At 42.4% G+C, this 12,743-nt stretch overlaps 1 protein-coding gene across 1 annotated transcript; it reads left to right on the top strand.

Annotated features, from left to right (window-relative positions):
* The first annotated feature begins 347 nt into the window (after positions 1–347).
* Positions 348–9,450, top strand: LOC131216989 (NADP-dependent glyceraldehyde-3-phosphate dehydrogenase). The gene is made up of 9 exons (XM_058211644.1): positions 348–672; positions 4,425–4,618; positions 4,716–4,844; positions 6,088–6,207; positions 6,714–6,850; positions 6,989–7,144; positions 7,790–8,168; positions 8,921–9,037; positions 9,126–9,450. Exons 1-9 carry the CDS (start codon positions 528–530, stop codon positions 9,237–9,239), a joined length of 1,491 nt encoding a protein of 496 aa, XP_058067627.1. The 5' UTR covers positions 348–527; the 3' UTR covers positions 9,240–9,450.
* The last annotated feature ends 3,293 nt before the right edge of the window (positions 9,451–12,743 follow it).

The following is a 12,743-nucleotide window of genomic DNA, read 5'->3' as shown; positions in this document are numbered from 1 at the left end:
CTTGAGTGGCAATTTTAAATTTTCTCATCGGTGTAGACCATAATATTTTATATGAATATCATATTTTTTTTTATACGGTGAAAATGAGATTATAAACATGATGAACGTATTGGATATTTAAAAACAATAATGGGCCCCACAGAGATTGGGTGCTGTACATGCTGCCTAAATTGGGCCCGCACGGGCTGACGTTAGAGTGGCAGTAAGGTAATTTGATTAAAGACGAGTGTCAATTCAGGAATACGAACCACTCACTTGTCGGGCATCCAACCACCGATAAGGAAAGCTGCCCCATGTCATCCGAGAATCGTGGCTGTTGAAATATCTATAAATACCTGACCCTAACGCTCCCTTCTCTCATCTCCAACTCCACCAAAAAAAATATCATCTTTCAGAATCACAGAGAAAAAGAAAAAGAAAGAAAGAAAGCCAAAGGAAGAAGAAGAAAATCCTTTTTATTTTCTTTTCTCACTCTTCTTCTTTCTTTCTTAATCTGTGGTGAAAAGGCGAAAAAGTAAGAGAATTCAATGGCAGGGAGTGGTGTTTTTGCAGAGATTTTGGATGGAGATGTGTTCAAATACTACGCAGCAGGAGAATGGAAGAAATCCTCTTCTGGGAAATCTGTGGCTATTATCAATCCCACCACCAGAAAGACCCAGTATAAGGTCCAAGGTATAGTTGCTTTTTTTTTTTTTTACTTTCAGTTCAGTTGGGTTGTTCTGGAATTTAACAACCTTTCGAGGGGTGAATTGAAAATTTTATATTATGAGGCCGTTTGATAGTAAGCAAAGTTGGGAGTCAGCCGCCTCAGGCTTCAGGCGGTTATAAAAAAAGTCAGACATTCCATAACAGATGTCCGGCTAGACTCCCAAGAAAATATGGGACACTTGTCTCTTTTTGTCGGGGGTCGTTTCGATGCCTTAAATGATTTAAATGGTGTAAATCATTTAGCTGTAAGTTGTAAATGATTTTTATAATTTCGATAGTAGCCCGTGAAGTTAAATTTGATTTTTGAAATCTTTGTAAATGGATGATCATTACTCTTGCACTCCCTTTGAAAAATCCATAAACTTTTATTTGAAATCGTGCAAATTATCTTGACTTAAATTTATGAGCCCCATCAATATGTATATGATATATATGTTACGTCCATTTATTTTACCAGAATATTTTGAATCATGAGTGGGGAAATGAGACAGATCTAATACTCACGTGACCCACATCAAAGAAAAAAGGGCCCCAATAAGTTTTTAGGTATAAGTATTTGATTCACCTTTTCTTACGGTGTAGCTCACTTGAGCTTGGATTAACGGTGTAGATAAGCAACATACATTATAGTGGGCCTCACAAATATTTTGCAACATTTTCAATTCTACCTTGGACGATCAAATCAAGATTAGGAAAATAATTATTACCAATTTACATGTTATTTACAAAGGAATTTGAAAATCAAATAGGCTGAAATAATTGCTTTTTTACCTGTAAATTAAATGGAGCCAAAAGCTTACAAACCATTTTCAGCATCCAAATATAGATTATAAATAATTTCTAGTTAGCTTCATTTCCAAGTACATGGATGACTCTTTTAAAGTTAGTTAGGTTCATTTAATAAGTTCCTAGCAAGTTCAGAAAGCATTCTCTCACTCTCTTCTTTTTTTCTCTTCCCTTTCCTGTGTGTGATTACATCTAATCCATTGATTGTATTGGAATCGTTATTTGAGACCTTCAGATTAAATATAAGCCCGATGCATAGGTTGTATGATAAGCAACAGTGGAGTTGAGATACACCAGACATAGTAGGGAGTCTATAAGATTGTTTAAATATTAAATTCAAGTTGTCAACAGTAAATGCAGTCATTGAGATGCGGTCCAATTAGGTTGCAACAGATAAAAAGTTTCTGTTTGCGCCATGGAGATGATATTGATTTATCTGTTTAAAATCCAACTGCTGACAAACAAGGCGGTTGTGTTACAAGTTATCCTTAGAATATCCATTTTCTAGAAAATGCTTCTTTTTTCTTTGAACTATTTTTATAGTTCACCTCCATCTTTAAAATGGTGGTGACTCTTCAACCGTACAGATGGCCTCATTATGGGAAAATCCAGACCTTTCAGTTGCATTTAACTGAGAAAGTAATTGCAAACATCTGATTTCTCTCTTGGATTTTGACCGTTCACGAGTTTATTGCGAACAAACCGTTTGGGAGGTATCGATTCGGTGGTTAGGATTTCTTGATCATTGTCATATTATACATATCATCCATCCAAAATGGGCCTCACAAATGTGATGAACTGGAGTCTTATAAATGTTGTAACGGGAGGACTGAGGAGGATAAATTGTAACTATTTTCAAAATGGTGGTAAACCACGACTGAAGTCCAACGGTTGCCGCTCTCGTTATCCCAATTCCAAGTGGTTGCGCTTTTCACCGTACATTTGGCGAGGTGATATAGGCAGACGTGGATTTCCTGCTAAAAACTTTTTCAGGAATCTCCTGACGCGGAACCAAGGTAGGGCCCACCGTGATGTTTTTGAGAAATCCACCCCGTCCATCCGTTTTCTCGAGCTCATTTTAAGACGTACAACCAAAAACGAGCCGGCTCAAAGATTCAAGTGGGGCACACGAGAGAAAACTGTGGGGATTGAACGTCCACCGTTGAAGCGTTTGGATGGCCAGAAAAGTTTTCTATTCAGCTCATCCCAGTGGGAATGACGCTATAAATGGTTTGGATGTCTCAACGTGGGGCCAGGAAGGTTTCAACGGTAGGCATTTCTTTACCTGCTTTCCCTCTCGTGTGGCCCACTTTAGTCTTTGATCTGGCTCATTTTCGGTCGTTATTCCTAAAATGAGTTCGAAAAATGGATGGACGGGATGGATTTCTCACAATCATCAAGGTGGACCCTATCTAGGATGCAGCGTAGGAACTTCCTGGGAATCGGCGTCCAATCTGGACTGCTAATCTTCTAGGCCACCGCACGGATGGTTTATCGGATGAAAATTGCTGCAATCGTATTGCAATCGCCATTCATCTGTTTTGAGTCTTTGTAGCTGAGTGTAGACCGTTGATGTGTTTTGATTGAACCGTCCCTTTTTAAGGCCCATGATCGGATGGCTACCTCAGTCTGATCCCTTTGTATTTTGGTATATGGCCCATCCACGTTCTAGATTACTAAATCAATGGTCCTGATTACCTTAGAGAGGTGCAATCGTCATCGTAGCATTCCTTCTCTTTTTCTTTATCCTTTTTCTTTCTTTGGTAGGGAGGCGAACGGTTTTCCGGTTTGGCCTGTACGTTCTATTTTATTTTATGTTAATAGTTCGGTGGCCCTGCCGAACACTCCAAAGTGTAGGGTAACTAAGCTATGCCGTACAAATTTAGCCGGTAAGATCTGTAGTGATGGGGCCCAGTACGAAAACAGTCACGGATGTCAGCCTAGCTGGCATTCAGTTTGTGTGATGGAGATTTGCTTAGGGAGGACCACGAATGTTTTTGTCTCGCGAGCTACCTAATCCCCTGAACAATACTCCTCGGGATATCTTCCGTACATTGAGCCCCACTCGGTGATCTGAGCCTTTCATCCGGTGGTCCCCACCATGGATGGTTAAGGGTACAAATATAGAAATGGTTAAATATCCAAATCATCCCGTCAATGGACTTCCTGTAGATGAATAGGGATCATCTACTCTTTCTTGTGGTTTGAAGGCCACCAGAACAGCCGTCCCAAATAGTTCCAACGTGCTGAAGCCGTCGGGAATGGGCACGATCACTTTAATTACAGTTCGTTTGAGCCGTCTGATGTCATTCCATGATGTATATGAGGAATCCAAACCGTGCATCTGGTGGGAATCCTCATATTCACCGTAATACCATGATCCAGCCTTATAAATATCTAAGGTGAGACACACCACAGAGATCAATGTATAAACACACCTAAAACCTATGCATTCAGTTTTTGTGGCCCACATGAAATTTGGAAAGGATTGGGTTAAGATGTGTCCATTTACCCTGGTATGGTGCGGGTGACATAGAAACAACACCGTGGACTCCACATTCCATCTAGAAGTTTCTGTGGTGACCGTCCACCTCCTCTTTGCCCCCATTGTTCCCTTTTCTGTGGCCCACCTGTGATCTGGGTCAGGCTGAATTTTGGAATCTAGACTTAAAATTGGGGGGCACATCTGATGGACGGGTTGGATGTCACTCATACTTAACAATGGACCCCACATGGCTCCAACCAATGGTAATCACCATCACAAAATCGTCCCGTATAAGCTGGCTCATCGAGCAGCCAGAGTCAACACGATCGATTCGACTCACCGACTATTTCGAGTCAACTCAGCTTGAAACCTGTAAATCAGCTTCTGAGTCCGAGTTTTAGAAATTCCAAACTCACCCATGTCCATGCATTGTGTTTCCTACCAGCATGCACCCAAGAGGAGGTTAACAAGGTCATGGATACGGCGAAGCAGGCCCAGAAATCGTGGGCCAAAACGCCGCTGTGGAAGCGGGCTGAGCTCCTCCACAAGGCCGCTGCGATCCTGAAAGAACACAAAGCACCGATTGCTGAATGCCTCGTCAAGGAGATTGCAAAGCCCGCCAAGGACGCTGTCACTGAGGTAACGTCCGACGTTGCAATGCCAATGTCATAAATATATAAAACTGACGTTGAATTCTCACTAATTTGTGTTTTTTGGGCTGTTTTTCATGCAAAAGGTTGTACGGTCAGGCGATCTTGTTTCCTACACAGCCGAAGAAGGTGTGAGGATTTTGGGCGAGGGGAAATTTCTTGTGTCTGATAGTTTCCCTGGGAATGAGAGGAGCAAGTACTGCCTCACTTCAAAGGTATTGTAATTTGTTTCTTGGGATTTGAAATTTACACCCTTCTTTTTGATACATACACCGTCGTGCCGGGTTCGGGCCGGGCTGAGGTCTGTCCTAGCCTGCCCACAAAGTAAAACCCGGGACCGAGTCCTGCACGGGCGCATGATGGGCCAAAACAAACAAGCTTGGGCCCAAGCCCGACCACCCTCTATTGTGAGAGATCTAGGCCATTGGCTGGGCAGGCTGGGTTCGAGCAGGGTTTGTTTATAGTGATGGAAAAGACAATAAGGTTTGAGTGGCTTGGGTTCTTTTCTTCTTCTTTTTTTGCCTGAAGGGTGTGTTTGGTTACACCACATATCATGAAATTTCATTATATTTGGTTCAACCAAATGCACGCTTTATTTTTAGTTCTTTTCAAACAGATTATGATTTAATTGGCTTAGGATTTATTTGCTTCTGGGTGCATTTGGTTGCAACAGTTTCATGATATTTCATTATTAATTAGTCTAATTTGGTGCAAACTATCATGAAATTTCATGATATTTGGTACAACCAAACACGCCCCTAATTTTCATTTTTTTCGGCATTTTTATCTTGATGTCCTAAGAGGAAAGAGAAATAAAAAGAAAGCATCAAATGAACATATGAAGCATATCAGTTTGATTTTGGAGTAAAATTGTAGAAATGTAATTCGTATGTATTCCCTTGTTGATGTAGAGCGGGATGGTCATACCAATTGGGCTGCGTTTGGCTTAATCGAATAGAATTGAATTTCAATAATTCTAATTTGATAAGATGATAAAATCCTCAGCAGATTCTCCACTGCACCCAGATTACCGTCCAAGTCGAATATGGAAAATTTATGGAATTGCCATTCAAGGGTCTGGTTGAATTAGGTGCCCGCCCCACCATTTCCACTACACTTGATTGAATTTATAGCAATTTGGTCCAATTGAGCATCTGGACACTACCTAATTTGTTGAGTTTGAACAAATGGATATTGAGCTCTCAGTACACTATCTAAATGCATTACAGACAATGATGATCTGTATTTATCTTTTCTCTGTTTCAAGCATGGTTTTAAGACTAGGACGAGTCTGATACTACTCATCTGAGTCGAGTTGAATTCACTACTACCCAATCTGCTTCGATACATGACTCAAGACTGAGTGAGTCAATCCACGTTGCCAAGTCTGAAAACCATCATTTTCGAATGTTGGAGGATTTTAGTTGGTTTATTGATTTTGCTTTTGTTTGATCGTAGATTCCTCTCGGAGTTATTCTTGCAATCCCACCCTTCAACTATCCCGTCAACCTGGCGGTCTCAAAAATAGCTCCCGCTCTAATCGCCGGCAACTCCCTTGTGCTCAAGCCTCCTACTCAGGTATCACTATCATACACATAGCTAATTGCTTAGTACTTACCATTTTTTATTAGACCCAGAAATGGTACAAGTGGGACCTGGTTTTCAGTAACATGAGCCATTGATCTGGAGGGCTTCATTATCGCAGGTGATCTATGCACTAAAATTTCCTGTATTAGATGATTTGAACCACCCAATGAAGATGGATAAATACAACTGATTTTCCCATATTTTACAAGGGACAGATAGGATGGTTCGGATCGGCTCATGTGGGAGATTTTGGGGCATACCCCACCTACCATGCAGCCCAACACAACATGAGGCGGGGCCACGTTCATGTTATCGATGAGGGGTGTGGTCTGTACAATTGTATGGCCTACATACGTGATGGTAATAAGGACCGTTCACTCGCACGGCCCACCTTTTCTTTAGTGTTTGGTCATGTAGCCTCTCACTTCATGTTATTTGGTGACTCTATGGTGTAACATTTTTGCACGTTTGTGCATGTGCTCATGTTTTCCTTGCAGGGTGCGGTCGCTGCTCTACACATGGTGCATTGCTTTCACTTGGCTGGTTTCCCCAAAGGCCTCATCAGTTGCATTACTGGAAAAGGATCCGAGATCGGTGACTTTCTCACAATGCACCCTGGAGTGAATTGTATAAGGTATGTCTCATTTATCTTTTGGGTCTCCAGTACTCAATCACCACCATCCAATTCCCTTTCTCTCCATCAACTTACAGTTTCATTTTCATGTCTACTAGCTGTAATCACCTTTCACTTGAAATTCCCTTGTTCTTGCAGCTTCACTGGTGGAGATACTGGCATTGCAATTTCAAAGAAGGCTGGCATGATCCCTCTTCAAATGGAGCTTGGAGGGAAAGATGCCTGCATTGTGCTTGAAGACGCCGATCTGGACTTAGTAGCAAGCAATATCGTAAAGGGAGGTTTCTCTTACAGGTAAACAAAAACAATTCTTCTCAAAGCATCCTCAGTATTTCAACGATATATTAGCTGAAATTTACCATAGGCAACTGCTACACAAGTGGCCACACATGCTCCAGACTAGAGCAGTTCATCAAGCAGGCCTTGAATCGAATCTGGCATAGCCCACAATTCAGGTTGGTCCACTTCAGGTGGACCATGTGTATGCCAAAAAAAAAAAAACAAGATTTAAATGGTTACTGGTGTCCAATTTCGATTTATAATGTAGCCCACCTAATGACCGGGCCACCCTATTTTTGGGGTCTGGGTGCATTGATCGTACGTATAGCTTTAAGACACGAACAAGTACTGTTCGCTTGAGTCGACTCGGACTTGGTCAGATCCAATCCGGTTCAGCACCATGAGTCACCCCTGATTCGGCTGAGTCGGGCCAAATGTCCAATTCAGCCCCAACTCAGGCGAGTCACAACTCGACTCGAGATCGGACAAGTTGGTCTGAGTCGCTGAGTCTTTTAACTATGATCATGCAGCCCGCCTTGTGAATGGCCTGATCTTGTTTTGCAATTGTGTATTTGTAAGTAGCATCTTATGTTTTCACTATTTATCTTGTTGATGACTACATTTCCTGATTGATATACATCTCATCCATCATCTATACAGTGGTCAAAGATGCACTGCTGTGAAGCTTGTCTTGGTGATGGAATCCGTTGCTGATATTGTTGTGGAGAAAGTGAATGCAAAGGTGGCGAAATTGACAGTGGGCCCACCTGAGGACGACTGTGATATCACTCCAGTCGTGTCGGAATCGTCTGCAAACTTCATCGAGGGATTGGTTATGGATGCCAAGGCCAAGGGAGCAACTTTCTGCCAGGAGTACAGGAGGGAGGGCAATCTCATTTGGCCATTGTTGTTGGATCACGTGCGGCCCGACATGAGGATCGCATGGGAGGAACCTTTTGGGCCGGTGTTGCCAGTGATCAGGATTAACTCTGTCGAAGAAGGCATCCACCACTGCAATGCCAGCAATTTTGGTCTTCAGGTATATAATTTTTTGCCTTTGTTCCAAGACTCAGCGACTCGGACTGACTCGTTCAGTCCTGAGCTGAGTCATGACTCAGCTGAGTCAGACCGAGTCCCTCGCTATATTCAGTTCCAGCTCATGGTTTTGAACTGGGTCAGTCCGAGTCGAGTCTGAGTTATTTTCTGATGCTAAATTGAAAGAAGCGGAGTTTTTTCTTTCCACCCAGTAATGGTACATGCAGAGCCAAATTGGTGACACAAACCATAGATCTGGTGGGCCATATCTTGGGATAATTTGTTCCTTAGTATACATCTTCCAAATCAGATGATCCAAGCCATTAAATGAAAATGGAAAGCTACAACCAACAGTCCCATTCAATGGGGCCCAGCTGAAGATTTAGGATCTTTGGATACAGGAGATTTTGGGCAACCCCAATCCACCATGGGGGCCACAAATCAAGGGTGAGCTCAAATGGTCCATATTCAATGGCCGAACCTAACAACTTGGGGCGGTCACGATAGTCTGGACACTTGTTTCTGGTCATCCATCCATGTGGGGCCCATTTGATCAACGGTCTGGATGACCATACACATTTGCCACATGGATAGTGTACACATTATAGAAATCTTACTAATGGTGATTAGCTTGGTAGGATGCAAAAGAAAATGAAATTTTCAGTAGTTAAGCGACAAAGACCGATCGTCCATTCTCTCTGTAATTCTCTTGATAACTGGAGTTGTGGTATAAAGTTTAATTTTCCTCTTCTACAGGGCTGCGTCTTCACGAGAGACATCAACAAAGCAATGATGATCAGCGATGCAATGGAGACTGGAACAGTCCAGATCAACTCGGCCCCAGCTCGTGGGCCAGACCATTTCCCATTCCAGGTATAGCTATATTTCAAGCTTTAAAACATTCACGGATGCAACCATTCATCGGACACTAACGAATATGGCTCGACCAATGTTGTTACAGGGTCTAAGAGACAGCGGCATCGGATCGCAGGGCATCACGAACAGCATTACAATGATGACCAAGATCAAGACCACTGTTATCAACTTACCCTCTCCTTCATACACCATGGGTTGAGTCCTATTACACTGTAGTGTTAGTAAATGCAGCAAATGAGTACTCTTTCTGTTAGTTAGTTAGTTATATCCTTTTAAGGCTTTTTTGGAATAATTAGAGACAAATGATAGGATGGTGTCTCAATGGTTACATGTTGCACTAGTGTAACGGACGTTGGAATGGACGGTGTATTGCTATACTTTGATATGTATGTAATGGATGGATGGATGGATGGATGTTGTAATGCTCTTTGCATAGTTGAGGTGGAGAGAGATGATCTGTATCTTAGGAACTCAGGTGGGCCATGATTGAAGGCGGTGTTCGATGTCCCAGTGAATGTGGGAATGATTAATGGTTGGAAATAGCATGCACATCTGGTTGTCCATGTTTGGTAAGTTTTATGAAATTTATATTGAGTTTGGGAAGCTGCCCATTGGAATAGTAAGATGTAGTGTTGGAGTGTGTTTAATAAAAGATGTGTGTGTTTACAAATCCTTGTTTTTGTGGGGAGATATTGGGTTTTGAGAAATAATCACATTGACTGTCGTGGACTGTCTTTCCTGGCCGTCTGTGTGAAAAGGGTGGGCCAGACCATGAGGATCACCTGAGGTGAAAATCCAGCGGTCCATTCGCTAGGCGGGTTACATAGTTGAAATCAATGCACAGTGTAAAAGCGTAGTGCACCTAATGAGTGGATCCACGTTCTGTGTTTTTTTGTGGAAGGTGATCTTCATGGTGGGGCCCATCTTTTTCGTGATCAGATGTTGTGCTTGCATGATGAATTGGTGGGAAGAGAGGTTCACATCATTCTCTCTGTTTTTTGGCAGAATTGAGAACCAACACTGTGTTGATGGTGGAATATCAAGTTTTTAAGATTTGGAGTAGTGTGCAACTAGTCTGAGTCAACTCGGACTCGGTCGAACCCTGTTTGTACCAAAATCCGAATCCGACCCTGTTTTACCAAAATCCCTACGGATAAGATGAACGGTATTGATGTTGCCAAGTGGTGTCAAAGACATTTAAGAAGAGCATGCGGTATGAGATTGAGGATTGACTCGACCCAGAGCATTTTTTATTATTATTATTTTAGCCTCATCAGATAAATGTAAGTGGTTACCCCAGTCATGGTAGCTTCAACGTGCACATTTATGGGCAAAATCATGGTGGATAAAGTGTAACCACTTGTTTCCAGCTGGTTGCACAAGATGAAGACACGTATATGGACAGTTATTATCTTACCTTTTTCCCGGATCCTATAAATACAATGAGCAAATTGGAAGAAAAAGATCCATCGATCGTCAGCAGGAACACTATCAAGCTAGCGCAATGTTGTTTGTACTTAGGCTTTGTTTAGTCTCTCCCTGCTTAGTAGCAATAGTGTAGTGTTAGGAGCAGTCCGTCCTTGCGCACATGCTAGACCTGACTTAAGTTGTAGCCATTAGTTGTAATTGCATTTCACCTATTATGCCTGTGTGCCAGATCTAAAGGAAGACTATAGTTTAGGAACTCATCCGCCTACGCTCATACACTGGACCAACTATGATTGTAATATCTGGCATTGCATTTGCTTTGCTCATCAGTACGTTGATCTCAAAAGCGCTCCGCTACTCTCAACCAGGCAAGTGATTCCCCATAGCAGTAATTTATTTGCATTTTCCTTAACTGCATCAATCTCCTGTCCTTAATCATTTTGCATATTCCTTTCTTTTTTGTTCATTTTGACCATACAACTATTGCACATTCACTAGTCCTTGGATTTTCAAGGCAAAGAAGAGGTCATTCGGAGGAAGAGCCCCAACCTCCGTCAATCGCCTGAGTAATGTGCGCACAATAGTTGGCCGAATAAACGAACAATCAAGCCATGACCGAACCATGCTCTATCTCAACGGCAGAGGTTGGTGGTCACGGTTTGAATCGGACCCAATCAGCTCTAGCATGCCCGCAACCCCCACATGTGTTCCACACGACCAAATTTGAGAACCAACAGCGCTCTGACACGCCCCAATGGGACAGGTGTACAATTGTTAATTTAAACTTCTAACAACATGAGTAGACGATCTACTCGAGTAAGTGAGAATATGGAAGAAGAAGTCCTTAATTAGGCCCCTGAAGCATTAGAAATGTAGGCCGAACCAGAGGTCCTTAATCCATCACTTTCGACAATTTCAGAAGTAAGATCAACATCACAAAATAACTCTATGGATTCTAATGGAGTCTTAGGAAATGTGAACATTAGCTTGCGAGAAATAACTGAACAAGACAAGTTAAAGGCTGAATATTCTCAAAAACAAACTGAAGCAATAAATAGGCTTCGTGTCTTTCCTTAATGACAAGTTACCTGATTACCGTCAACTTAATCCAAAAATCAGAGATTCAGCAATGCTATGCCTGAAATGTCGATGATACCTCCACGTTGGCTTGCTTGACTCGAAGTTGAGTTCGAACCGAGTCGAGTTGTTTTTTTGAGCTCGAAAACGAGTTCAAGCTTGCCCCAGCTCGACTCGACTCGGTGTATATATATATATATATATATATATACCCCCTTAAAAAGAAAACCCTACTTACCAGTTACCCCCTTTTAAAAAATAAAACCCTATATATATATATATATATATATACACCCGCTTAAAAAGAAAACCCTACTTACCAGTTACCCCCTTTTAAAAAATAAAACCCTACCCGTACTGCACGGCCATTTCCCTTACCCTTCAAAAAATACCCTAAGGGGTCGTTTGGCACCGTGGATTGGAGGGGATTGGAGGGGGTTTCAAATCCCCTTGGTTGTTTGGCAACATAAAGTAATTGGGGATTGCCAATCGAGGGGGTTTCCAGTCCCCTCTTTGAGGGGGTTTGTAATCCACGGTGAGAGCTTGGATTACACCTAAAATCATTTCAGTAGTTGCAAGTGTAACATGTATGTCACTGTACACTATCATTCTATTGGGGCACATGGCCCACTAATGATGATCAGCACCGTCCAAACATTGTCCAGCACCAACTAAACATTGTCCATATTAATCAACAATTAAAAATCATTGGTTAGTGACTCGGACATGATCTTGTGCTTGCGGTCCATCCGAGACTTGGAATTTCATCATTTTTAGGCAAAGCATATATATCTCACTAATTAGGGATATTAAAGTTGATTTAGTAATTAAATTCAAACCCTTGTAAATATACCGTGCATTGGTATTTTTGAATTAAAGTTGATTCACAAACACACCGGGATGATTGCGAATCCTGGGGGTTTCCAATCCTCGGGGTTCCAAATCCACGCTCCAAACAGGCCCTAACCCTCCTTACCCGCGCGGCCATTTCCCTTACCCGTCTTCTTGACCCTCTCTCTCTCGGGCGCTCACCTCGCCCAGTCGCCCTGTCCGGCGCCCTATCTGGTCGCCACATCGACAGTCCGACGATCCCTGCCCTGCCCGGTCGCTCTTTCCCTTACCCGTCTTCTTCCCTCTCTCTCTCAGGCGCTCACCTCGCCCTGTCCGCCGCCCTGTCTGGTCACCACATCGACTGTCT

The sequence above is a fragment of the Magnolia sinica genome, chromosome 10 (genome assembly GCF_029962835.1).
Source record: "Magnolia sinica isolate HGM2019 chromosome 10, MsV1, whole genome shotgun sequence".
In the NCBI taxonomy this organism is placed as follows: domain Eukaryota; kingdom Viridiplantae; phylum Streptophyta; class Magnoliopsida; order Magnoliales; family Magnoliaceae; genus Magnolia; species Magnolia sinica.
The sequence above is the reverse complement of the archived record's forward strand: the minus strand, read 5'-3'. Positions and strand labels throughout refer to the sequence as shown.